Source organism: Balaenoptera acutorostrata, chromosome 19 (assembly GCF_949987535.1).
Source record: "Balaenoptera acutorostrata chromosome 19, mBalAcu1.1, whole genome shotgun sequence".
Classification (NCBI taxonomy): Eukaryota; Metazoa; Chordata; class Mammalia; order Artiodactyla; family Balaenopteridae; genus Balaenoptera; species Balaenoptera acutorostrata.
Window position 1 is genome coordinate 33,977,937 of NC_080082.1, and position 27,883 is coordinate 34,005,819.

The 27,883-nt window shown below is 50.2% G+C and overlaps 1 protein-coding gene across 3 annotated transcripts; it reads right to left on the reverse strand.

Annotated features, from left to right (window-relative positions):
- Positions 1-1,551: 1,551 nt before the first annotated feature.
- NOD2 (nucleotide binding oligomerization domain containing 2) lies at positions 1,552-27,684 on the reverse strand. 3 transcript variants are annotated; one of them, XM_007167610.2, is made up of 12 exons: positions 27,426-27,684; positions 26,078-26,544; positions 24,343-24,448; positions 19,034-20,849; positions 14,389-14,472; positions 14,074-14,157; positions 11,719-11,802; positions 9,717-9,800; positions 9,141-9,224; positions 7,370-7,453; positions 4,156-4,239; positions 1,552-2,678 (listed from the first exon to the last, which is right to left on the reverse strand). In XM_007167610.2, the coding sequence occupies exons 2-12, from the start codon at positions 26,534-26,536 to the stop codon at positions 2,606-2,608; spliced, it is 3,042 nt and encodes a 1,013-aa protein (XP_007167672.1). In that variant the 5' UTR covers positions 26,537-26,544; positions 27,426-27,684; the 3' UTR covers positions 1,552-2,605. The 3 variants fall into 3 exon arrangements, with proteins under 3 accessions (XP_007167672.1, XP_057390353.1, XP_007167671.1); XM_057534370.1 differs by lacking the exon at positions 1,552-2,678 and having other exon boundaries at positions 4,170-4,239; positions 7,359-7,453; XM_007167609.2 differs by lacking the exons at positions 1,552-2,678; positions 4,156-4,239; positions 7,370-7,453; ... (1 more) ...; positions 9,717-9,800; positions 11,719-11,802 and adding an exon at positions 11,998-12,065.
- Positions 27,685-27,883: the final 199 nt, after the last annotated feature.

Consider the following 27,883-nt stretch of genomic DNA (forward strand, 5'->3'; position numbering starts at 1 on the left):
CCAAAGGTTTCCCTCTATCTTGAAACTTTATTTCCTTCCTAGCACTTGCCACAGTGGACCTTATTTTATGTATTTTCCAGTTTACTCGTTTTCCGCCTGCCTCTCCCTCTCCCCTCCCCATCAGTGCCTTGATGACAGGGCTGGTGTCTGTTGTGTTCAGATGAATTTGCAATCCAAGACTGTGCCATGCAAACAGGCTGCTCTGTCTACTCCTCTGAGAAAGCAGGCCCCCCTCCATCTTCCTCCTGATCTTCTCTATTTGAAAGAATGGTCTGGACAGAACCTGATGCCACCAACAAAGAGAACCCACCCCTATGTTCAAAGCATCATTGTTTATAATAGCCAAGATATGGAAACAACCTAAATGTCCGTCGACAGATGAATGGATAAAGAAGATACAGTATATATATACACACACACACACACACACACACACACACACACACACACATATATATATGCAATGGAATATTACTCAACCATGAAAAAGAATGAAATAATGCAGCAACATGGATGGACCTAGGGATTATCATACTAAGTGAAGAAAGATAAATACCATATGATATCAGTTATACGTGGAATCTAGAATAGGACACAAATGAACTTATCTACGAAACAGGAACAGACTCACAGACATAGAGACTTGTGGTTGCCAAGGGGGAGGGGCGGTGGGGCAGGGATGGAGTGGGAGATTGGGGTGAGCAGATGTAAGATCTATAGAATGGATAAGCAACAAGGTCCTAATGTACAGCACAAGGAACTATTTCAATATCCTGTGATAAACCATAGTGCAAAAGAATATGTACAGGTATGTGTAACTGAATCGTTTTGCTGTATAGCAGAAATTAACACAACATTGTAAATCAACTATACATCAATAAAATAAACTAAAACAAACAAACAAAGAGAACCCACACACATGCTCTCCCTGGGCAAGGGCCCAGGGAGATGCCACAACATTTAACCAACCAGACACACACGAAACCATTCAAGGAAGCAGATTTCACCTTGATGAGCAACCACCTGAGTCCTTGTTAATTAAATGCAGCTAAGAATTATTTCGCCAAGGCCCACTCAGGAGGCTGCTTGCCGAGGAGAACTGTTCCCAAATCTTCTCCTGTTAGAGACTCCCGGAGCCACTTGGAGAGAATGGAGGGAGGCCCAGGGGTCCTTCTTGCATTTCTCACATTTGCCACAGCCTAAAGTTCATGCTGGATTAGACTTTTCTAAACCAAAGCCAAATGTGTTTTGATTGCAAGCCTGTTTCTAAAAATTGCTTGTGCCTTAAGCAATCAACTATCTGGTGGAAACATCATGTTTCCCCCCTTCAAGTAGAAATTGTGCTTTAATATTTGACAATGTTCAGGAATATTTTTAAATGTTTGGTCTCAACAAAGATAGCTTCGGTGACTCAATAGTTTTCTCCTCTGTGATTATGTGCGGCACAAAATTCACGGCCCTATTTTTTTATAAAAACATAAACTTGGGAGAAAAAAACAAAGTGGTTTATAAATATTAACCAGTTTTTCACAGATAACAGTGTTTAAAATAATAACACTTGCACAGCACCTGACAGTTTAGAAAAGCTTCAACATGCATCATTTTGAAAAATTCAGAAAAAACATTTGCTTTATAAGGAGGGGCCTTTGATTTTGCCCTGTAAACTTTTGATCCATAACTTTATATCCTAAAGCATTCTGGCACAAATAAAACTGAACCATCTCTTATGAATATATTTTGGAAGTCTGCTGCCAGAGTTCAGTTCACAGGCATCAGAGTGGGGCTGTTCAAAATTCTGGCCCAGATTAATTTTAAAAAGCTGCATTTGGATGGGGAGTGGTTTCCAAAGGTTTAACTGAAGAGTAATTGATTTCACTGGAAATAAAGGTCCAGATGTGATACCAGCTGTAGTGTGGTCATATTTTTCTTGAAAATCTAGAATGTCTTGAGGAACACATGGCTGTCATGTGTCCCCTTTCAAAAATGTCTTTAAGTACCAGAAGGAGAGCAGGGTAAATTAAAGCCCTTCCCATCCAGGATGTGTGGGGTGTTGAAGGGGATGGGAGGGCGGGAGGAGGGCTGGGGTGTAACGGAAGGAGCAAAGCTGAGAACGCCAGTATTCTGAATCCTCAACCACAGAGGAAGTGTCATGTACAGGGGTCCAGGATGAGTGGAGGAACCAGACGTAGAGAACAACCTAATGGGTGACCATGAGTTGAGACACAGCAGAAAGTTGCGTCCTGAATACCCCTCCTCACGTGGAGCTCTCTGCACCAATAAGCACGCAGTGGCATCCGTGGTTCCACTGACCTGTGTCAGGTTGGCCAGAGACCAGCCCCATCATACAGAGGGGGGCTGCCCCTCTTCTACATCCCAGGACTGAATCTTGGGAAGAACTTGACAGCAAAAATAGGCTTTGGGAAAAGTCTGCTCTGCAGGGCCCTGATGCGCCTTCCTCTGCCAGAACAAAGGTGACCTATCGGGTTGGCCCTGGGCAGGACCAGGTGCCATCTGAGTGGACTGCTGTCAGATGTCATCCCGTTTCTGGGATGCAAACCCACGACCTGCTCCCAAACAAACCGAGATGAACGTTGACCTAGAGACATCAAAGCAAGAGTCTGGTGTCCCTGTGGCTGAGCTTCTCAGTTTCCTCCGGAGAGAAAGTGTTTCCTCGGAGCCTGAAGGGGATAAAGCAAAGAGAGGTGTGAGTAAGAACAGGACCAGAGCAGTGGTTTCAACCGGGAAGCTGCCGCTTTATGAACCCATGCCTGGATGGCCTGGCCCTCCGGCCCAGCTGCAGCTCTCCTGGGAGAGAGGTCTATGCAGGTTTTACCTTCTGTCAGCCAGGATGGCTCATGAATCACTGTGCACGATTTAACAAGCCTCCATGGCTCTGCAGAGTCCACACTGGGCCCAGCCAGCCCTGACTCCCAAGGCTGGCCATTCTTTTTAAGGCAACAGCAGAATCTGTCAAGAATGCAATGAGCAAGTCCCAATGTCCTCCCAAGCTCTGCCAATAACATCAGAGCCCTTAAAATATCAACCTGATGCTAGCTTGCTCCCCCTGGACACAGAATGTGACATTTCTCAGAACTGTGCAATGGTTTAAGAAAAATATAAAGCCCACGCTCTACCCAGGACCCGAGGACCTCACAGGCTACAGGGATTACACAATCGCACAGAAAGGAAAAATCTCTCCATCACAGGACAGATTTTTACAAGTCTTTATTTTTAACTTCATCATTTGATAGCTACAGTTGCTACTGCCTTGATGTGCTTTTTGAGGGAGGGACAAATCTGCATATGTAAAGCAGGGTTCACGAGCTTTCAGGGATGAGGCATGTAATATACAGCAGCCAAAGGGGCCTGGTCCAAGCCAGTCGGCGTAGTGGGGTTTAGGGTCAGCCTGAGCCGGTTTGCCCAGCTGAGTGGGGTCAGCCTGTCCTCTACTCTCCTTAATTACTGGCATTCTAAATGGGGTTCCAGAGTGACCAGCTTTTTTGAGAAACCCCTGAAAGATAGATTTTTATAGGGAATGTCCTCATTTTAAAATATTGGTTTCTAGCCCAGTGCCTGAAACATATATAGTGTCATTCACTCATAACATGTTAAATCAGGGGAAATCTTTCTACCTATAATCTGAGTGATAAATAGATCCCTGGAAAGAAGAAGGAGAAATCTTTGAAGTTGTGATGCACTGCTCTTTTCAAATACATAAAGGAACAAGGCTTTTCGTTACATATAAAGACTTGGAAACACCGGCCAACAGTTCCCATCCTGTGTAACAGCCGCCCAGAACTGCAGAGGGTCTAATTTAACAGCTTTGACCTGTGAAGGCAGATGTAATACCCAGGGAAGGCAGGAGCTGAGTTCTTTTCTCTGTTTCCCTCTTCAACCACACCCCAAATCCCACACGATTGCCTAGAACAGAGACATTCTTGAATAAATGCTCACGATTTAAAAGTGAGAGAGTTGGTCCCAGCTTAGAAACATGAAGACATCTTTCCCAGGGAACCAGATCCATCACATGTAGAATGGGACTAAATGTCAGGGTCATAAGGGATCTTAGAAATTCTCAAGTTTCTCTCTCCCTTCACCCCAATTTATAGATTGGAAAACTGAGGGAGGTTAAAGAGGCCTGCCCAGGGGCCTTACCAGACTTCCAGGATGGTGTCATTCTTTTCCAGGGTCTGCAGGAGGGCTTCTGCCCCAAGGGAGGTGATGCGGTTGTTAGACAGCCTGGAGAGGAAGATGGAATGGTGAGCTTTGAGGATGCTTGCTTCTCTACTTGAGCCTGTTTAATTAAAGGAAGCTTTGGGAGCCGGCCAGCCTCCTGCAGCCCACCTGCCCCCTCAGCATGTCCCTCTCCTGCCTGAGATTCCCGATGAGCTCATCCGCAAAGGCTCAATGCCCAAAGTGAAATGCACTCCTCTCTCCTCCATTCACCAGATGGGTATTAAGTAGCTGCTCCCTTAGGAAGGAGCATGGTGGTTAAGAATGTGCATTTTAGTGCCAGACTTCCTGGGTTCAAATCCACCTTAACACTACTCCCTTTTTGAGCTCAAGCAAATGAGTCCCAATTTCCTCATCTGTAAAAAGGACCTAGAAGAGTACCCACCTCATGGAGTCCAAGAATTAAACAAAGAATGGCATATTCTAAAGCACTGGGCACTGTACTTAACTGATAGAAAATAATCGATGAACAGTAATATTGTCATTTAAGGGCCTTGGGGGCACAAGGACACAGGCTAAAGAAAATATGAGGTTGGAAATGGGGAGGGAAGATGGCATACAGTCAGGGACAGCAGGGGGAGAGCCAAGTGGTCCCCACACTGTTCTTTTGCTCACAGCTGGCCTTCTAGATAATCTCCACTACCTGGCTTCCCCCTCAACAATTTCAGGAACTTCTGAGAAGCTGACCCTAAAGCAGTGCTAAAAATAAGAGCAGCCAATATTTTTAGAGCTCTTACTATGTGCCACTTCATAACCTACATCACCTGGGCTCACGCTCAGAACCCTATGCGGAGCGTTCAGTTTTTACCCCATTTATACTTGAGGCAACTGAGGCACAAATCCAAGCAGGAACGGCTGGTAACGGTGGAGTTGGGGCCCAAACCCCAGCTGTCAGGCTCCAGAGCCTGCAATCTTAACCAAGGCTTGGCACAGACCACGTCTGGAAGAAGAAGGGTGTAAGCTTTGCTTTTCTTTTTTAAGATATGTGAGAAGCTCGATTTTTATGGGGAAACAGTGGAGGAGGATACAGTTCAGTGGTGCTGAATTATAAGACTGTCGACAGAGCAGCGTGGGACATCGGCTGCTCCCATTGCCTGGCATCTGTGGGGTTCGAGTGGGGTAAGCCTGTGACAATGAGGGAGGACAAATGCGCCTCATCCACACATGGTTGATAATAAACCAGGTATTGCCAAGAGCCGCCCTGTGTGCAAAGCCTGGGATCCCAGCGCGGACAAACCCAAGCTTCACCAGGGCCTCTGAGCCCGAGCTTCACCCGTGTGACGAGTGGAAGTGTTTTCCCCAAACATTTGGCAACTTCCTAGCCCCTGTGAAGCAACACAACAAGTGTTGCCAGAGTGGATGGCGGGTTGGCAGCAAAGCAGACGTTCTCCCAGCTGCAGCTGTCTGCTGGTCTCGGAAGGTGAGTGTCTTCCCCGGGCCACGCTTGCCAGGGCAGAGGCCAGTCTCCTCTAGCAAAAAGAGCCATCTGCTGGTGCGCTGACATCCCTGGGAAATGAGACCTTTGGCACCATGGCTGGTGTGGTGTCAGCCTCAGAGAGCACCGTTCCACAAGCCTGTGGTGACCACTGGCTCCTGCTCATACCCGCCATCCCTCTCCTTGTGGCGTGGGTCCCTGACCACCGAGTGCACCTCTAGTGGTCCCCCGATCACTTCCCCGGCAGCACCACCGCTGCCCAGCCCTCCAGCTCTGGACCCGCAGGACCTCCACGAGCTCCCATCCCCTTTCACCAGCTTCCTCCACTGCCCTCAGCCTGATCCACTTTCCATCTCTCGCCTGGAAGGGTGCAAGGGCCTCCTGGCTGGTCTCCCTGCTTCCATCTTACCCTCCTTCCACCTGTTCTGCACAAAGCAATAAGCACGATCTTTGGATGATATAAATCAGATCACATGACTGCCCTCATTAAAACCCTCCGAAGGCTTCTCAACGTCCTTAGAATAAACTCCCGAATCTTTCCCAGGGCTCTGAGGCTGCTGTGGCTAGCTCCTCCCACTCCACCATCCACTACAGTCCAAGCTCACAGGCCCTCCTTCTGTTCTCAAAACCACCAAACTCGTTTCTGCCACAGGGCCTTTGCACTTGCTGTTCTGCCCACCTGGAATGCACGTCCCTAAGACCGCAGCATGGCGGGAACCTTCTTGTTATTCAGGTTTCACCTCAGATGTCACCTTCTTAGAGAGGCCTTACCCAGCAGCAACTCCCCTACCCTCTCCAGTCACTCCCTGTCATCTCTCTCTGGAATTCTCTTGAGAGCACTTATTACTAACAGAAATGGTCTCATTTGTTTACTTGTTCATCATCCGTCTCTCCTATTCAAATTTAAGAGCTATGTGAGCAGGGGCCTTTTTACCACTCTATCCTCAGTGCCTCAAACAGAGCCTGGCACGGACTGGGTGCTCCAGAAACATTTCTTGCATCAATACACAAATGGATGAACGCACACATGAGTAAAAGCAAGCATGCCTGCCTGCGTAACACACCAAGAGGAACCACTGGGGATGACCATCGGAATTCTCCTGCCTGAGTCAGAGAGGACCCCTGGAGGCGGGGAAGGGCCCGGCCTGTAGGCCACCATAGCAGATGCTGTGGGCAACCCGCCCATATTCCCTCAGCTCTCACCTCTACCTCTGAGGGCTGCTTGCCGGGAAGACCCCCATTCTCTGCCTGAGGCCTTTCTGCTGACCCCAGGAGCATGCTCGGCCATGTTCGGGGCAAGCCAGGTGTGCCAGAAAACAAATATCCCCACGAGCACACTTCAATATGTGAAGGACAGCAGCTGGTGGATAAATACCCCCACTGCCTCGCGCCCACAGGATTGTACCCCAGAGGTCCCCAGTGATAACCGGCTTGATAACACACCCTTTTTTTGGTTAGTGTTCCTCCCCGGCCTCATTTCACTACCCTCTCGCCAGTGTTCGCGGGGACTACCTCCCAAGTACACAATGTACACTGGAATCCCTGCCTGGGATTGGGGGAACACAGAAAAACCAGCAGTTTTCTACCGGGCCACCTCCTGTGAGTTAGCCGGGCTGGGAAGCCTCCCGGATCTCTGCTTCAGAAACACCCCCTCCCAAGGCCAGTCATTACTGTCCTAGCTCCTGCTTACAGGTTCCTTACTTCAGGACTTTCAAACTTGAGTTTTTCTCAAGTCCTTTCGCGAGACAGCACACACCTTCATCCTGGACGTGGTTCTCCTCCAGGCTGGCAAGAACAAGGGAGAAAACCCAGTTGATATGGTAATGTTTATTATGGAAGATGACGCCAATAAAAATGAATGCATGTGCCCCCCCCCTCCGATTAAGAATATCCAACATCTGAAAACCCACATTTACCAGTAAAGTAAGAACAGGTCAAGCAGGGTATGAGGGTTCTCAATTCCTGGGACATCTCTGGGAGAGAATTTGCCCCAGGGCTCCTTCACATAAGAAGTTCCCTCATGTCCCAGTGACTCAGTACCCATTTTCCCTTTCTTTCTCATTAATGGAAGGCTAATGTCATTTGGAGCAGCCACGTGCTTGGTGGAAAAACTATATTTCCCACTCTCCACTGCAGCGAGGGTTGGCCAAGTGACATCCACATGGCCATCAACACATAAGGAGAAATTGACAGATGGGACCTCTGGGAATGTACTTTAATGGGGAGAGACCCAGCCTTTTGCCCTTCCTGGAATATAGAGACTGAACCTGGAATACAGAAGGAGTGCTATGGGTGCTGCGGCAGCCACCTTGTGACCATGAGGAAACCAACCATGAGGGTGAAACCACACACTAAGGATGTGAAGGATTAGAGAGACAGAGTCCAGACCCCTGCTGGCCTCATGTAGCTGCCATACCAGCCCTATGCTGCCTACCTCCAAACTGCATGTACATGAAAACATCAATCCTTTACAGGTTTAAGCCACTGTAAATAAAGGCATTCCATCACTTGCAGCCTAACGCAGTCATAACCGATACACTCACAGTGAGGCACTCCTCTAACAAGAAATTCCAAGCTGTAGAACCCAATCAGGATATACTCAATGGTACAATGGCAGAGCTAGTGAGCCCTGGGCCCTGTTAGTGGGCCCTGCCAAGGCCCATTGGCAATATTCATTTTGTGGCCATGCTCATAGGTTTCAGTGCCTTTATGCTTCCCAGAAAAATCAAACATTCCGCATTTTATCTCCCTGATATAATTTGGAACTGCCCAGAATATGTCAGAAGAAGGCTAGACAAGTGGCAGCTAAAGGATGGAAAGCTTGGAATCAGGATAAATATGATTCATGGTTCATCTTTTAACTTCCCCCAAACTCTACTCCACCTTGCACATGACCCTGACTTTAATATCCAGTGTTCTTAGGCACTCACATTCACCTCGAAATGACAAAACAGCAGTCATTGGAGCAGCAGCAAGAGTAATAGAAATACTGTCACTACTACAACTTCACATTCATGGAGTGCTTACACACACTCCAGACACTGTACTAAACTCCTCACAAGCATTACCTCATTTAATTCTTACAAAATTGTTTTACAGTGGAAAGCATCCATACTCTCATTTTACAGGTAAGAAACCTAAGATTCAGAGATTGTTACTTAACTTGCTTAAGATCACAGCAGGCCTTGAAGGTCAGCTGGCTGGATTCCAGAGTCTGTTCTCTTAACCATTATGCCCCAGGGAGGCAGTAAACAAACCAACAAACCAATCAATATAATTAAATGAAAAGAATTAGCACCTATATGCCAGGCTCTATAAGCTTCAAGTCACCCAGGACAAAGACAAACACAATCACCCAATCATTCAGTCATCCATCTTTGTCTTACACACACAATGGCTTCCACAGATGAGGCCAGAGAATGAAGAAAGGCTGACGTCTGCCTCTCTAGAGCAATGAATCCCCTAAACTCACCAGAGTTCTTCCAGGGCCACGTTCTTTTCCAACATCAATGCTAAGGCTTGAGCGCCCACACTGCCAATGTTGTTCCCCACCAGGCTGGATGTAATCAAGGAAGAAAAATGTGTCAGAGCAGGGAGGGACCTCAGAGATAAGATAACCCATGAAGTGCAAAATGCATGGCACACATTGCCCCATGTCCTAGTCTGCTCCGTGTCAGACATCACTAATTGATTACAGCGCTCTTTTTCATTAAGCCCAGAAGCAGCTTTAGAATCCTTCCCAACATAGTGTACTGGGCAGCCCCCACTAACAGATTGGAGTTGGCCCTTGAGTTAAAGTGTATCTGATCTAGCCCAAGACCTTCAGTGTACAGATAGGGAATCAAGACCCCTGAGAGGAGAAGTGACCCAAAGTCACCCAGAAAGACTCAAGTGTCCTGACTCCAAATCCAGTGGTTTTTCTTTCTCATCCAATTATCTAATATAAGGGGCTAAAAATGAAGTTCAAAGATCTTCAGAACTGGCCCAAGCTCCTCCCTCCTCCTGTTGGCTCCCCCATGACAATTTCAGGACAAACACTGAGGCATACCTGAGCCACCTCAAGCTCTGGTGATCACCCAAGGCTTCAGCCAAGGCCTGGGCTCCTCTGTCACCCACCTTGTTGCCCCAGAACCTGAAAAGTACAACAGAGTCAACAGACAGTGTCAGTGAGAAGCTGCCATGTGTTCTAGACATGTGCCTTTCCTCTCTGTGGCCCCAATCAGAGGGGCAGGACCACCCAATCCCAGAAAGGCCTCAGGGGGACTCCTAGGTCCCAGCAAAGTGAACTTGCCTCCATTTTTTGGAGGGATGGCCAACCTTCACTCAGGTTTTTTAGCTTCTTTAAATCAGACTTACAAAATAGTTAGAGGCCCACCCAATGTACACCCTCAGGGACGAGGAACTCATTCTCAATGCCAATTCATGGTTGTGATATTTTTCCTGACATTAGGTCAGACGTGCTGGTGCTAACCGCCACCCATGAGTCTCTAACTACCTCTGGGACCCCCCAGAACAAGGCTAACTGTTCTTCCACAAGCCAGCTCTTCATCTCTTGCTCCTGCTTCACGTCCCCGGGCCCTTCACGGCAACTAACTCCTTCACCTATTGGCTCATACTCCTCAGACCCACACTAATTTGGACACACCCCTTTTCAAAGGCAGAGCCCAGCTCATACCTTGGGACCTGGCCATTTTACGTGTGGGAAGTTAGGCTGGACCTGTAGGTGCCCACGTGAGCAGAGACAGTGGCCCTGAGATGCTCACTGCACTTTCACTCATTAGGTGAATAGTTATTGAGCTCTGGCCCTGTGCCAGCACTGCTCTGTGCTCCGGGGATGTGACACTGTAATAGCAAAAACCCTGCAAACAACCTAAAGTGTGCATCGACATGCAACCAGCTAAACACATCACGACATCCACCAGAATACTAAGCAGCTATTCTTTAAAAAATGAGATCATGTGATATGAAAAAAATGCCTATAATATACTGTTAAGAAAAACAAAATGCAAGCTACAGAACAGTTTGTATCATATGATAGTGTTTGGGATTTTAGCACAGGGCCAGGCCCAGACAGGTGCCTTAATAAATAACGTGTTGAAAGATAAACACCCCCCCCGATGTGCAAGATGTGATCTCAAGCAGGAAGGAACTCGGTGGGGCCATGGCCACCCTTTCCTAGACTCTGTCCTGCTACTAATGCATCCTGGAAAAGGTGCTGATGTCTCCAGCAACGCGGTCCCACTCAGGGCTCAAACCGAGCCGGAGGGCAACTTGCCTGCCTATAAAATGGGTTGGAACACCCGGCCCTAAGGTCATTCTCTCTTCCTACAGTCTTGGGTTCTAAAGCCCCCAGTTCTTATCAAATGGATTCTAGTTTACACCAGGGGAAGACAGGACAGGAGAGGGGCTGCAGGGGACTGTACAGGTACAACACTGGAAGGTATCGTTCTGCCCAGCAAACAGAGGAAGCCCCACTCAGGGGCCCTGAGGTCTGCAGGACTGCCCTCCCCGCCTGCGTCTGACCCCTCTCCCCTCCCTGGCAGGCCTGGCATGACCCTACAGGTGGCAAGGGCCCTGCAGGACTTGGTGCAGCCCCTCCCATCCTGGGTCCAGTGTCCAAACTTCCCCACTTCCTTCTCTTTCCTTGGCTCTCACCCTAGGCTGTGCATCACCTGGGGAGCTTTTTTAAATTACTGATTCCTGGACCTTGTATCTGGATATTTCATTTAATTGGTCTGGGGCAGGCAGAGGCATTCTTCAGGAGCTCCCAAGTGGTTCCAACCTATAGACAAAGGTGAGAAGCACAGCCCTAGCACCCTCGAGGACTTCCTGCCACCGCTCATGGGCTCTGCCCTCCCCCAACCCTGACGTCCTGAACTTCCTGTTTATTGAGCGCCAGGCAAGGCAGAGGCAGCTGAGGGCCACCCACGCTCTCCCTGCCTCGCCCTCCCCACTGCAGCCTGGGCGGCCTCTGGGGCCTTTTGGCTGAAGAGTTGGCTTCGCCTGCCCCTGAATCCCCACAAGCCCCTCCTCCCCAGAATCCCACCTACCCCAGGAACTGCAGGGAGGTGTTGGCTCTGAGCCCCTGGGCCAGCACCTCGGCTCCCGCGGCCGTGATGTGGTTGTTCCCCAGCCTGGAAGGAAAAGACAGAGGAGGCTGAGAAAGAGAGCAGGATGGGAGCACCGTTAGCGCCCCGGGACCGGGGTCTGGCGGGGGAAGTGCAGCCTGGACAGAGAAACAGGGGAGACAGCTTTGAGGACTTCTCTGCAGGATGCAGGAACCAGCCCTCCGGTTCCAGCTGGGCAGACGCAGTGTGTGCTGTTCACGCCGGGGGAGCTCCGTCAAGGCTCCTGCGGACTTCATTTTCCACCAGCAAAGGGAAAGGAGTGGAAGGGCCTGTTTTGCAAAGCAAGGGGACAGGTTTGCGCAGGAACCACAACAGGCAGCCTTCGGGGAAGGAGGCTTCCCCCAGGGAGCAAGGGTGACTCACTGTTCCACTCTCTCCTCGCTAGAGCCCGCCTCCCCCCTGCAGCCTTCCCAGATTCACTGTGGCTGCCGGGTAGCCTCTGCCTGTTTGGAAAGGGCCTGGGGCAGGCCCAGGTGGCTGAAAGAAAGACAGGGATCCTGCTATGCCTTCGGGCAGGGGTCGAGGAGGGGGTTTCAGCAAAATCTAGGCACCTCAGAGAGTTTCAGGGAGGTGCCCAGAACTCTCACCCACAGCTCGAGGCTTCCTGGAATAATAATACAGTTTCATCTTTCAAAGAACTTTCATACACTTTAAGCCACTCTGGCCGACAACAATCCTGTAGGGCAGGTATTATTATTCTCCTCCGGAAGGGGTGTGGCAGGCCCTCAGACCTCTGAGCTTCCTGGGTAACCAAGGGCCCCAGCTGCCGTGCTGAGAAGTCCGACGTCCCCTCTGCACCAAGGCCTGTTTCCGACGGGCTGCTCCCAGCCAAGGACTGGGAGACCCGAGACTCCTCTGCTGGGCACACTGGCTGGAGGACTCCCCAACAACCTTCTGTCCTCTCCCCGATCTGCACTGGGGTCTAAGATGCTTCCTCCCACCCCTCCTTCCTTCCCTCTCTCCCTCACTCAGGGTCAGACCTGCACTGCAGTCGGCCAACTCTCCCAGCCTCCCCCAGCTTCCTTCCCCAATTTTCCCTCATAGGCATTTTTCCCAATAAATGTGTTGCACATCTAATCCCTCCTGGGAGGACTGGACGAACAGAATAAACGTGCTGAGAACTTACGTGACTTACCCACCATCTTTCAGGCACTAAGCTCCCTATAGAAAGCACTCACTATATCGTGCCAGCCTTTGATGTATGTTAACTCGCTTAATCACCACAACAACCTATGAGGTAGCTATAACCATTATCTCCATTTTATAGAAGGGAAAACAGAGACACAGAGATAGTGGGCTGACCCAAGGTCACACAGCTAATGAGGATTCAAATCTCCGGGATGCTGGATGCAAACCTTGGTTGGTCTGGCTCCAGAGCCCTGTGCTCTCAACTATGATGCTATATTGACCAAAAACACAGGTCTCAAGTTCTGGGTGCAGCACCTTACTGCTACCCTACAGCCCTCCCTGGAGGTTGGGCCAGCCCAGCTCTGGCCACAGCTGCTCTCGGGTTCCAGAGTTGGGGGGAGGAGGTGGTGGCAGCAAAAGAGAGTCCCTGGTACAGAATGACACCTTTGGTGTTGGCCTCAGCAGCCCTGCCTGAGACTGAGTCAACAGTTTCAAAATGGCAGCTCCTATCCCTAAACCCAGCCCAGCAGGTAGAAGGAAAGGATGGAGGCAACTCCTCACTTTGTCTTCTTTTACTGCCTCATAAATCCAGGAGGCAAGAATATCCCAGAGAGAAAGAGAAGCCAGGCCAACCCAAGGACTAGCTGGAGGGGCCACACAACAGTGTCAGATGGGAGAGAGACTCCAGTTGAGGCCGAGAGGGTTGGGAGCAGCAGAAACGCAGACTTCCCAGACTGGACCCCCCCAGGCAGTAGAAGGACCTTCTGAGAACTTTTTGGCAACTGGATGCCTCGCTGTGGTGACAAGTGACGGCTGCATTCCGCCTCCTGCCAAGCACGTGCTCAATGTACATCAGGGAACTCGGGCACCCCAGAGAGCTGGTGACACTCTTAGACACAGGGAAGAAAAAGGTCCTGGAAACCCTCTTCAGTCCTGGGAGATAAAGGTCAAAGGGCAGGAAGCCTCAGCAGAGTTGGTCCAGAGTTTGCAGGGGAGGTCACAGCATTAGTGAAACCCTGCTCACAACGAGACACTGCCCCTGTATTCAGCGAGGAGATCACGCGCCCATTATGAGCCGAGACCAGACCAAACTGATTCAGTTGTGGGGACGAGACACTGTCTCCGGGGGTAGGGAAGCCCCAGGCTCACCTCAAAGCCAAGAAATTCTGCTTGCATGCAAGGAGCTTGGCCATGGAGTGCGCACAGCCGTCGGTCAATTTGTTGTTGAAAAGACTGGAACGTTCCGAGAGAGAAGAGACATGGAGATGAGATGAGGCACAGTGGACAGCGGCCACCCAAAGCCCAGGTAGCCGGGTCCCTCAGGACAGGAGTCCCCTGTGCCCTCCAGCCACGCAAACGTCCCTGTCCCAGCCTGTCCCTTGCTCACAGCTGTTGCCCAGGCGGCATGGCCTGGAGTGAGGCTGGGGACACGGGGCCAAACGTCCACGGCCCAGCCTGACTTACGCTAACTTCTGCAGCCGCTCACAGCGAAGGGCATGTTCAGTGAGCTTGCAGATGCCTCGGTCTGAGACGTTGTTATCTCGCAAGCTATAAAAAAGACAAAATAAATAAATTTGAAAACAGAACCGATGAGAGAGGGGAAAAAATGAACAAAACCCCAAAAGAGACCTTTGCTCAAGCCAGAAGTGCCAGCATCTGTGCTTCTGGGAAACGCTGCAAGGAAAGAGCACCCCAGAAAAGTGGAGACTCCCTCATGCCTGGCCAGGGTGCTGACATCACTCACTCTGTAGGGTGGGGAGCTTCGGAAGTGGGGACCCAGAGCCCACGCTAAAGAACCCTGGAATCCTCAGAAAGGCACTACCTAAGCTAAGGCACTTTTTCCAGCTCTGTAAAAGGGAAATGAGCATCGTGAAGGTTCCGAGGTGGAAAGGAGCAGATGCATGGGAAGGGTGCAGTGGGAGCTAGGCAGACCACCCCTGGGGGCTGCGGTGGTTACCACTGTCCAGGTGAGCAGGTAGATGACCAGTTAGACAAGAGCGGCCCAAACTTTGGAAACCAGTACCCAATGTCAACACCCCTGCAAGCCAGCCCCCGCCTGACAGGTCCCTTCTGACACTCTTCTGGGGGCAGCGTTCCCAGAACTCACCTGATCACAAGATCATCTGAAAGTGACCCTAAAATACACACTCTCGGGACTTCCCTGGTGGCACACTGGTTAAGAATCCACCTGCTAATGCAGGGGACACGGGTTCAATCCCTGGTCAGGGAACTAAGATCCCACACGCCGTGGAGCAACTAAGCCCGTGTACCACAACCACTGAGCCTGCGCTCTAGAGCCCATGCTCTGCAACAAGAGAAGCCACCCCAGTGAGAAGCCCGCGCACCGCAAGGAAGAGTAGCCCCCGCTTGCTGCAACTAGAGAAAGCCTGCGCTTTCTCTAGTTGCAACAAAGACCCAAGGCAGCCAAAAATAAAAAATCAATAAAATAAATACATATAAATACAGACTCCCGGGCCCCTCCCCTGGAGCTGGTGAGTCTGCAAGTGTGGGGAGGGGCTCAGGGATCTGTGTATTTTAATAACTGTGCCCATGATTCTGCATCTTCAGGCCAACTTGGGAGGCCCTGACTTAAAGGTTAACACCTCAGGCTCTCTGGAGTCCCTCAAAGGAAGTTCTGATCCTGGCAGCCACTTACTAGCTATTTACTGGTCCCTTTATCTGTAGAAAAGGAAGGATGGTAATGCCGACCTCACTGGGCTCTGGTGAGGATTTAAAGAGATAGCGCACATAAAGCCCTGTGCGCACCTGGCACATAGTAAAAGCTACCTGTAATATGATCGCTCGCACGTATGGAGCACTTCCCAATAGTAACAATATTTAATCTTCTTTAATCTTTTTTTTGTTTCTGTTTATTTTCTTTTCTTCTTTAATCTTTAATGAAGTAGGTACTATTATGATGTTCACCAGAGAGAAGGAAACTGAGGCCCAGCAAGTGAAGCGACTTCACTAAGGTTGCACAGCACCTAAAGGATGGCGGCCTAGGTTTTCTGGCTCCAAAGCCCACTCTAAACGATGCCGTTGTACAGCCTCTCCCTTCTGGCCTGCTCTGGGCTCTAACGTCAGATTCATGCATTGGTGCATCACAAAATCAACTCAGAAGGTTTGGAGCAGCATTTTTAAATTGGAAAAAGAAGAGAAAGGAAAAAGAGAGCAGAGTGTATCGTGGTTAATAGGTCATTTTGTGAAATCTCAGTTTGACACGCCCGTGTGCCTGCTCACACCCTCTCTCACTGTGGGTTAGAGTCAAAAAACTTCGAAAGCCATCACCCTAGAGTCAGAATCAGGGTCTAAAGAAACCTACACGCATTGGGGCACTTTGTGTATGGGGCTTCTTGAAGCCTGAGGGTTTCGGTTGGCATGGAAACAGCTTCAAGTGGGAGAGATGCAGCTTGGTACTGTGGGAGAGAAACCTCTCTCTCTCTTTTCCTTTCTCTCTCTTCCCCCCTTCCCTCCCTTCCCCACTTCCCTCCTGCCCTCCCTGTCTTTGTCTCTTTCCCTCTGTCCCTCTGCCCCGCTCCCTCATTCACTATCTGTCTCTGTCTGTCTCTGTCTCTCTCACACACAGGAAATGCCCACGCAGCAACCTCATGGTTTCTGCCCCTCCCCCGTAGCAATGACGGTTTCAATACCCAAGTGTATGTAGGGTAAAGCTCGGAGGAACTTGGTCAGGGACTTTCACTGTTAATGGAAAATCAAGCTGGTTCCCACAGAGCAGCAGTCTTCACAGTGTGGCCTCTGAACCGCTTGTAGCAGAATCACTGGGTTAAAAACCTACATTCTGGGGCCCCCACCTCAGACCTACAGAATGGAAACCACTGGGAACAGGCCCAAGAATCTGCATTTCCACAAGTCCCTTTGCACACTCCAGTCTGAGCGTTAGAACCAGACCATCCTGGTCTTTCTCTGAAAATCGAGGCAGGGCCCCAGCCTCCAACCAGCCCTTCCACACACTGTGGCGGTCACGTGGGCCTTCCCAGCCCAGGAGAAGGGGAGCCACTCAATCTAGGGATCCATCTATGAGGATTATCCAGATCAGAGGTTCTGGACCCCTTGGGGTTCAAGGACCCTTTGGAGAACTACTCTGGAGGTCCACTATCCAGAAAAACACACATTCATATTTCTATCAGGAGAACAGCTCCCACAGACAGGTCTCGAAATTCCTGAATGCATATATCATGATTCCTCCTTCCTGGGGAACTAGGGTATTGTGTTGCCATCCTCCGTCTACCCGGCCAGATCCACTCTCCCCCTTCTCCGCCTGGCTCTCGGTGGGGAGCTGATTCCCGTGGACTACATCGTAGACAACCTGCTCCGGCTCCCTGTGGGTTAAGGCGAGAGTGGGGAGGAGAGGAAGGCCAGGGTTTACCCCCAGCTCTCGTCTTTCCAGGCTGCTGCAGCCTGGGTCCTTTCAGACAGACCTCTCCGCATGCTCTTCTCAGCCAAGAGCCACTCCTCCCACCCCCACCCCTTCAGGTCTAAGGAGGTCAACAGCCCTGTCCCTACCCCATCCCCACTGTCACCGGCCCCAGGACCCTGCACCGTCTCTACCTGCTCTTCCTAACTCCTGCCCAAGCTTCTGTAAGCTGTCCCTTTATTAAACGCTCCTCAAATCATCCAAATCAGCTTCCTCCCTATATATACGTGTTTATCACATACATTAACTATGTATCATATACATATTAACTCTCTATGATATGTTATATATTACATTATTATTGCATTATATTTATAAATCTATGACCACGGTCCTGATAACAAAGGTCACCACACAGTTTATAGTAGATATCCATGTGTTTGGCTCCATGCAGAAAAAAAATCTCGCTGCTTTGGCCCAGAGAAAGTAGGTCACCCTAATAAAGTCAAGGAGAGGTTTTTTTCTTTGCTCAGGGTCAATCTAAGATCCCCTGGGGTAGACCAAAAGCCCTGGAGAGGCTGTGAGTCAATTTCAAGTTAAAGCTATAACTTCTGCTTTCTCAGTGGTTTAAAGCAGGGAGCAGGAATCACCTTTCAAGGCTGGAAGGGAAGTTGGGGAGCCTGCAGCATGCTGGCCACCTGACCTGGGCACACCCTCTGCCCTCATCTGGCCCAAGATGTGAAGAGAGGCCCACGGGGGCTGGGGCAGAAACGTGGGAAAGCTCACACCTTTAGACAGGGGCTGAGAGTAAGGGCCAGGCCAAAATCTCTGCACTACATAAGGAATAAAAAAGCAGGTGAAACTCTGTGGCCACTTTCTATCTCTTGGGTCTCGAAATTTCCATCTCATTGGGATTTTAAAGACTCTCATGGGACTGTGGGATTAACAGATGTAGCCTACCATATATAAAATAGATAAACAACAAGGATTTACTGTATACCACAGGGAACTATATTCAATATCTTGTAACAATCTACAATGGAAAAGAATAGAAAATATATATAGATATAGACATATATATGTATAACTGAATCACTTTGCTGTACACCTGAAACTGATACACTATGTAAATCAACTATATGTCCATTAAAAATAAATAAATAAATAAATTTTAAAAAATAAAATAAAATCTCTCATGGGGTGCAAGTCACCTTTGATTTGGAGGTGGTTCCTAATACAAACACATATTACACCCAACTTTGCCTGTGATTTAAAGGTTGCCATGGTGCCTTTGAAGCCCGTCCATACACAGGTTGCTTGTGGAGAGCAGAGACTGGTAACCAGAAAGATGTGATTTGTGAATCCTAGCTCTGCCATCTCCTATGTGACCCTGGACAAGTCCCCTCGTTTCTCGGAGCCTCTAATTGAGGATAATGGGGAAAATAATGTCCCTGCCTACAGCCCAGGGTGGTCGTGGGGATTAAAGGAGATATCTCTGGGAAGAGCGTAACACAGTGCCTGGCACATGGACCATTTCATGAATTATGGCTATCACTATTATAAGTCGAAACTAAGGCCCAGACTGGGGAGGGGACTCGGCTGGGGTTGCACCAAAAGGGTGGCAGGGCCTGGGGCTGGGCCTGGACTGCTGGTTCCCAGCACGGGGCTCCCCTACCTGCACCCCGATGGTGGCATTCCCCCCGTGCCCAGCCAGCATCGCCCAGCAACACTCACTACAGAGCCTTGCAGACGCCGAGGCAAGGCAGCAGCTGCTCCACGCCGATGTCGCCCACAGAGTTGTGGTCCAGCTGCAGGGCCACAGGCTGCCGGAGGTGCCGCAGCACAAAGGCCAGGGCAGCACACTCGGCCGGTCCCACGCTGCAGAATGTCAGCTTGAGATGCCCGACGTCCAGCCTACGCACAGCCTCCCGCGCCAGCCGCTCCTCCTGCATCTCATACAGGCTCCGGACGAGCCAGATGAAGCTGGGCATGGCATGCATGCTCTTGGCCTCGCCCGGCACGGCTGGTGGGATGGAGCGAAAGTGCTTGCGGAGGCTGCGGGCCAGACACCGCCGGGTGCAGGCCTGGCGGCAGAGCAGGGCCTTCTCAGACACCTGGCACTCGGCCAGCAGGCCCCGGCGCTCCTGGGACAACAGCCCCGCCAGGAAGGCCGCTGTGATCTGGAGGTTGTGCAGCTCGGCCCCCTGCAGCAACACGGCCACGCTGCCTTCTTTGCACCCGGAACCCCGCACGCACAGTTTGGGCAGCACCCTGGCCAGCGGCGAGCAGCCAGGCCCGTGACCGTTGAAGAGGTGTCTGAGCGAGGATGGCGGCGTGTCGGCACTGAGAGCGAGGTAGAACGCAGCAAAGAAGCACTGGAAAGTGATGTGCAGGAATTCCAGGGGGGCTGTGCTCCCAGGCACGACCCTCTTGGCATGCACCAGGAAGCCAAGAGAAACGTCCTCACTGTCGACGTGTGCTGCCTGCAGCTGCTTGGTGGAAAACACGTAGCAGCACGTGCCCAGGCCCCACAGAGCCAGGCGGCCGAGGCGCAGGAGGGTGGGGAACCTGCCCCGAAGCAGGCCAGCTCCCAGACCATGGGCCGCTGAGTCCGGCGGGGAGGCATGCAGCAGAAAATGCTGCAGGATCAGGAGGTACATATCTGTGGTGGTCTTCGGGGACCCCCCGCCCTGCAGCAACAGTTCCTGGTGGCATTTGGACACCATCCAGGAGAAGACGGGCAGGTGGCACAGACTGTGCAGGGCCGAGGTGGCTCTGAGCAGGCGGATGAGGCGGTCGGCCACCCCAGGCTCGCGATGGCGCCTCCTCAGGTACAGTTCGATGCCCTCTTCCGAGAAGCCCTTGAGGCTGAGCTCCGTGCGCACGTGCTTCCTGAGGCTCGCCGACACCGCGTCCGGACGGCTGGTCAACACCTTGCGGGCATTCTTTAGCAGGTTGCCCTGCAGAAGGTTGAAGAGCAGACTCTGGACAGACGTGGGGGCGGTCGGACAGCAGTGACGTTCTCGATCCATGAACCTGAACTTGAACTCGTCAAAGCCATCGAAGGTTAAGAGGATGCGCTCGGGGTGGTTGAGGAGGACCTGGAAGACGTCCTGCTGGCCAAGGTCGGGCCAACAGCAGTGTTCAAAGAGCAGTGTCCACACCGACAGCGGTTTCGCCAGGCACTGCAGCTGTCGGCAGCTGAATGGGAAGACAAAGATAAATTCCTGGAAGGCCCTCCCTGAAGCCCAGAGCAGGTGCAGTTGCTGCAGAAGCGTGCTCTTGCCGCTGCCCGCCTCGCCCACCACCAGCACAGTGTCCGCGTCTTCGTTGAGGTGGCCGCGGGTGCTGAAAAGCTCCTCCAGGCCCAGGGTGGCGGGGCTCTGCTGCAGAGGTCCAGCCATGTCCGCCTCCATCCGGATCTCTAGAGCATTCTCTGTATATATTTCCTCCAGGCAAAGGTTCTCTGTCCCATCGTAGGTGCTCAGGAAGCGAGACTGAGCCAGTACTGTGGTCCTCAGCTTGGACATGTACCTCTTACAGGCGGCATCTGGAAGACAGAAGAAGAAACAAATGCGGTGGCACGATGGTGAAGATGGGACCTGACCAGAGGGTGGGCTGCCTGGGGGAATGGGATGTGACACATGGGCGGTGCTCATCCTGGGTCTCCACTCACAAGCTATGGACTTTGAGGTTGGTCACGTAACCTTCCGAAGACTCAGTTTTCTCCCCTGTGAAATGGGAGAAGCAGTGGTTCCTACCTTACATGGAGAGGGACCCATGTAAGAAACCATGGCCCAATGAAGACAATGCATGGCAGTTCTTTGTTCAGTGTCCCACACAAAGTGGTCAAAAGACATTGCCTAGCACCATTGTTATTACTGACATTGGAAAGAGCTGTAGAAGATTAGAAGGAGCACCAGGTTGGGGTCAGAAGACCCACATTCTGAGGCCTGTCCCACCATATTGGTTCAGGAGCTGCAGACAAGTCCCCTCACCACTCAGCCTCAGTTGTTCTTTCTAAAGGGAAACAGAAGGTTTAAGGGCTTAGGAGCCCGGTTTCTGAAGTCAGATACACCTAAGTTTGAAATCTGGGGCCAGGGACTTCCCTGGTGGTCCAGTGGTAAAGAATCTGCCTTCCAATGCGGGGAACGTGGGTTCGATCCCTGGTCAGGGAACTAAGATTGCACATGCGGCGGGGCAACTAAGCCCGCGCCACAACTACTGAGCTCGCGCACCTCAACCAGAGAGCCTGGGTGTGGCAAACTACAGAGCCCACGCACTCTGGAACCTGCGCACTACAACTAGAGAGAGAAAGCCCGCACGCCACAACTAGAGAGAAGGCCATGTGCCGCAACAAAAGATCTGGCATGCCTCAACGAAGGTCCCGCGTGCCGCAACTAAGACCCGATGCAGCCAAAAATAAATAAATAAATCTTAAAAAAAAAAAAAGAAAGAAATCTGGGTCCACCATCAGCTTGGGCAAACCTCTCATCCTTTCTGGCCTCAGTATTCTTATCTCTAAAATTGGAGACAATTCGCACCTTGAAGGATCGTTTTAGAAAGAAATGAGATAAAATAGAGTTCAGAAGAATGCTGACATACGGTTAACTCTCACAAAATGGTGTTGATTATCATTATTATTATTGGGTGTGATAGGCACAACAGTGGCCCCTCCGAGGTGCCCACATCCTAATCCTCAGGGTCTGTGAATGTTAACTTACTTGCAAAAGGGACTAGACAGATGTGCTTAAACTAAAGACCTTGAGATGGGAAGATTATCCTGGATTACGTGGGTGGACCCAGCACTGGATGGTGGCAGGGTCACTGGGGTGCCCAGGTCAAGGACTTGGACAAGATTCCCTGATCAATATCCACTTCCCCATCCTCTTCATACAACCCTCTGCCATAAAAATTCTCATGTCTAGGATGTGTCCACAGGGCTGCTGTCTTTCCTTTACCATCCTAATACCAGCATGAGCAAACCACTCCCTGTGTCAGGGGTTAGTTCTTTTTATAGGAAATGATGGTCCAGAACCCCAGGGCGGTGGGACCTCAGAGCATCACAGCCTCACTGCCCCCAACCAGGTACTGACCCATTTGTTCTCAGCTCAAAGACTAACAGGTAATCCTCACAGAGCGCTCTGAGCTCACTGAAGCTGTATTTATGGTCGTCCAAAGGGACATGTCCTGTGATTGTGCTTCCTGTTCTGTTCCCAAAGCTGATGACTGTCACTGCTTTTTTTTTTTTAATATTTATTTATTTACTTACTTACTTACTTGTTTGTTTGGCTGTGCCAGGTCTTAGCTGCGGCACGCGGGATCTTCGTTGCCACATGCGGGATCTTTAGTTGCAGCATGTGGGATCTTTTAGTTGCAGCGTGCAGGCTCTTAGTTGCGGCACGCAACATCTAGTTCCCTGACCAGGGATCAAACCCAGGTCCCCTGCATTGGGAGCGTGGAGTCTTAACCACTGGACCACCAGGGAAGTCCCTGTCATTGCTCTTAATGCCATCTGGATAAACTAGGAGCACTGAACGGAGACCGTAAAATATGTATATTTTCTCAATACCCTGATTTCCCATGCAGGTTTTCCAGCTGCCATCAAAATTCTCCAGGAAAAAAAAAAAATCTCTCATTTTAAAAACAAACACATGTCAATCATCACTTTTGGAATCGTCACCCTGGGGAATCTGGCACCATGGCACGGTGTTACAATGCATGGAGAGCCAGCTGTGCTTGATGATATCAACATTAAACATTAACCAAGGGTCAAGCCAGGTACCATGCTCGGGCAGCATCCCCTGTCACAAACCGACGTCTGTGTTCTGTTCTCAGGTGAGGGGGTGCACACCCAGGCTCCAAGCACAGGCTTCCGACATCCTTCCCACAAGCATGCTCACTGCCCAGAGGGCAGGGCCCAGGGTGATAAATCCATCTGTCAGCACCATGCACCGTTCAGGGACCCTGGGTGCTGATGAGCTTTCCTGACGGTGATGTGGGGAATGAGACACACCAGGCTTGCGTCCTCTCTTTGCAACCGACAAGCTCTTCTCCCAGGAAAAGAGGAAGTGTAGGTGCAGATGGTCTAAAACCAGATCCATCCTCCCCTACCTTGTCACTCAATCTCCCTGTCCCAGTTTCCACATCTGTAAACTGGAAAAAACAATACCTACTTCTCAAGTTTGTTGCCAAGGACAGACCTCGTAAATAAAGCACCTGGCAGGATGCCTAGGATGTTCAAGCTATGCCATCCAAGCCTCTCCCATTCCTGAACTGGGTCGGTGACCATGTGAAATGAGAGATATCGCATTATCTAAATCCATTTGGCTCCTGAGTTTCTCATGATGAGTAGCTAAACTGCAGAGATCAAGAGATACCAGCCATTAAAAAGTGTATCCACGGGGCTTCCCTGGTGGCGCAGTGGTTGAGAATCTGCCTGCCAATGCAGGGGACGCGGGTTCGAGCCCTGGTCTGGGAAGATCCCACATGCCGCGGAGCAGCTGGGCCCGTGAGCCACAATTACTGAGCCTGCGCGTCTGGAGCCTGTGCTTCGCAACAAGAGAGGCCGCGACAGTGAGAGGCCCGCGCACTGCGATGAAGAGTGGTCCCCGCTTGCCACAACTAGAGAAAGCCCTCGCACAGAAACGAAGAGCCAACACAGCCATAAATAAAATAAATAAATAAATAAATAAATAATTTAAAAAAAAAAGTGTATCCACATCTTTCCAATACAAGAGTATGGCTAGTAAGGAACATATGTATTAGCTCTCAGGACAAGGTAGCTCCCGTGATCCCTCTGCAGTGCAGGAAGAAATAAAAGCAAGCCCTAATACTACACACATTAATCCTGTTAATCCTCCCAACAGCCCAGTGAGACAGTGGTGATGTTACCCTTAAAATGAGGAAACTGAGTCTTAGGGGGGTTTGCACAGCCAGTAAGTGGGATTCTGACAAGTCTCGTGCTGGAGTTTTTGCTCTTAAGCATGAATCTGAAAGTCTTTCTTTCCCTTTCTGATGAACTGAGAAGAACACATATATACCTTCAAAAGGCAGGGCCAACGGGACAGGTAATTCCTGAACACATTGTAGAAGGAAGGCAGCCAACCCATTCGCCTTCACTGTGGCAAGATCGAGGAGCCTTCTTGCCTGTGGGGAAAGCAAAAGTCATTATTTTTCCAGAAAGGCGGATGGAGAAGTGTGGGAAGGTTTCTACTGATTACGACAATACCATGGGCATCTCTCTTCCACCACAATAAAAGGCCAGAAAAACATCCATAAACAAGATGCGTTTAAAGAAGTCAATACAGTATCGGGTAGTGAAATGAACAGTTGAATACACATCCAATCTGGTTCCCTCTCAGGACCCACTGAAAGTGAATAACTGAAAATAGAGGGAAAAAAAGAGCCATAACCCTACAAAGGATAGGAAAAACAATTCTGAAAGATGTAAATCACTTGGATGAGAGGTGATTTCATTGAGTCTCTACAATCCCTCCAAGGCCAGGCTCAAGGAGCTAGTGCTCAGGGTACAATTGTAGGTTTCAGGTGCACTAGTGAGAGAGGACCAGAACATGTCTGCTCTATAAATACTTGAACATAAATACTATAAATACTTTAAAACAGCCTTGAACAGACTTATTCCATCAGTCTCAACCAGGCTTACCTAAACTCACGTGGACACCAAATACATATTTTAAAAAAATAGACAAAAACAGTAACTAGAAAGTCCCCCAACCCAGCCCATCCTAACACTGCAATGTAATTCCAATTCATTCATTCATTCATTCAATAATTCATTATTTCTTCAACAAGTATTTCTTGAGTGCCTACTATGTATAAGGCTCTCAGCACAATAAGCTTTAAGACGGAGCCTGGCACGTAGTAGGCAGCAAAATAGATTCTGGATGAATAAATTAATGATGAATGAATTAGTCAAAGCACTGTGTCCAGCACTGGCCCTCTCATGAACTACTGTGAGCTTTTTCAAACCACTTTTCTGGGACCCAAATTTCCCACTCCATAAAGTGAGGTGTTAATGACTGTTCCGTCTGCATCACGGGAGGCCTGAGGTTCACTATTTGGGGGAAAATAAAACAAAGAGTTTCAAAAATACCCAAAAGACACTCTTCTGTTCTTGTGGAATGTCACATTCAGAGGCAGTTATCCTAACTCCAAATGCCTATGATCTAATGCAATTTCATATTAGAAATCCTATGTGGGCATTTATACTATATTAGTACATAGAATGCTATATTCATTATTAAACACAGATTTAATTTAATGAATTTTTATCATCTGTTGAGCTGTTAATTTAAAGCAGACAGCATTAAAAGCGTACAAGTACAGAATATCACTGATAACAGAATTGACAGTAGCCAACGGTAATGTTAATGAGTGCTTACTACGTGCTAGACACCGTTCTAAGAGTTACGTAGCTCACCTCATTGAATTCTCCCATCTGTGTTCCCCAGATGAGGAATCTGAGACAGGAGAGATGAAGGATGGTGAGTTTCCATAGAGAAGCCTAAAGTCACAGGCCTTGAGCCTGCATCGTCCTGACTCCAGAATCCAAGATGCTCGCCACCATATAACACTGCCTCTCATCAGAAGTGGCATGATACCAAAACTCCAGAGCAACTTTCACCTGCTTGGCTACCCTTAAAGGGGAAGCACCACGACCCATGTCTCCCCACAGGGCTGACTTCACAAACCAGTTTCGGTAACTAAGCACGCTTTTCCTTTGAATTCTGATGAGCCAAGAGGGAAGAGCCTTACCCGCTGGGATGACGTGAAGATGGGCCGCCTGATTTCATCACATTCGTACTGGCTGATGAAACCCCGCGCCTGTGTCAGGTCCAGCACGCCCTCCACGTGGCCGTAGAGTCTCCTGACGATGGCTGGCCGGTGACTCTGCAGGTCACGGGCTGGGTGGGGTGAGTGGGGCTCCCAGCAGCCGGGAAGCTCGGGGGGCTGTCTGTCAGCCTGGGTCTCCTGCACAGCCGCAGTGAGTAGTTCACAGCCCCAAGCACCCTTATTCCAGACAGTGTCCAGGAGGCGCCTGGCCAAGTGGGAGACAGGCTGGCCCAAAAGGCTGAGCCCCTCGTAGTCCTCCCAGGAGAGGACTTCCCAGGAAAGCAGCCAGTCCAGAACGCTCTCAAAGCCCTCCAGGGACCCCGAGACCAGCAGCTCCACCAGCTGGCTCCTCTGTGCCTGGAAGGCGTCCTGCGTGTACATTTCACAATCTGGGGAGGAGAATGAGGTCCAGTGCAGGACTTCTCAGGAAGCAGGCGGGCGGCAGTGGAGAGAGCAAGTCAGCCCCACCCTGAGACCAAGACGGCCACAGTTCTACCCTCAGACATTACCAATGCAAGCTCCCCATTGTATGGATGTACAAACTGAGGCCCAGAGAAGGCAAGAAACTGGCTCGAGGTCCCACAGAGGGTTTGAAGCAGCCAGGAGTTAAATCAAGGCCCGTGGCTCCCACATCCATGCTTCATCCCTGCTTTAAGAAGTTTTAAAAGGCTTGACTTAATATTAGGAGCAATGTCTCCCAAGGGATCAGGGAATCAATTCTCTTTGAGGCCATATGAGAGGGCCCTAACATGCTGGTTGGATTCAGGCTACCGCAGCTCTCTTTTCAACAATGGCTAACATTTATTAAATGCATACAATGTGCCAAGCACTATTCTAAGTGCTTTTATTAACCCTCCCAACCACTCTGAAGTGGGTACTAGGATCAGCCTCATTATACAGGTGAAGAAACTAAGGCACAGAGAGGCCTGAGTACAACTGAGGCTTGTACAAGGGTACAAGGTAGATGAGGTAGAGCTAGGATTTGAACCCAAGCAGTGCAACTCCAGAAGGTATGTCTTTAATTCCCTTATATTTGGGTTCCCCACAGGGGCCCAAGCCCAGGCCCATGTAGGTAACCCACTGCTACCGCCAGGGACAGACCCAGAACATTGCTATAAAGATGCCAACCCAGGTGAAGCGAAACTCATGGTACAAACTAAGACGTTTCAAAGCTTATGGGTGCACTGACCCCAGTCCACTGCCCCCTCCCCAAATGCCCAGGCCCTCACCACCCCCCCACTCCTTTCCACCACACACTATGTGCCGTCACCTCTGTCGATGGCTTGCTCTGGGCTCAGCCTTCAGACTCTGGGTCCTGGGAATCTGTGGGGAAGCGATCTCACGGAGCTTCAGGCCCTGGGAGTGTCCCCATGCGGCAGAGAAAATCTCTCAGCAGGGTCCCTTCTGCGACAGTCACAGAATCCAGGGCTGTGAGCTGGGGCAGTGCCCGCAGAAAATGAAAGTGAAAGGAGGTAGGCATGGAAAAAGAAGAGGAACGCCAGTTTCTTTCTACAAAAAAGGGACAGTCCAGGATACTCAAAGGAGCAGATGCCAAGGGTCTTGGAAAGTCTGTGTATTTCCTATTGGTTGTTTATGCGTCTAACTCCCTTCTTGGCCCAAGTGGAAGCCTGGGTTTTACTCATCCTGGCGTCACTAAGCTTGGCACGGGGCTGGGCCAAGGGGAAGTACAGTGAGAATGTTCATGAATCAAAAATCCACTGAGGGAGG

Excerpts from the sequence above, each read along its gene's own strand:
- NOD2 (XM_007167610.2), bottom strand. The coding sequence starts at position 26,536 with ATGTACACGCAGGACGCCTTCCAGGCACAGAGGAGCCAGCTGGTGGAG. Across the intron at positions 14,158-14,388 it reads GAGCGGCTGCAGAAGTTAGC|TCTTTTCAACAACAAATTGA; the intron begins GTAAGTCAGGCT and ends GGAACGTTCCAG. Across the intron at positions 4,240-7,369 it reads TCAAGTTTGAAAGTCCTGAA|GCTGTCTAACAACCGCATCA; the intron begins GTAAGGAACCTG and ends CTTCCTCTCCAG.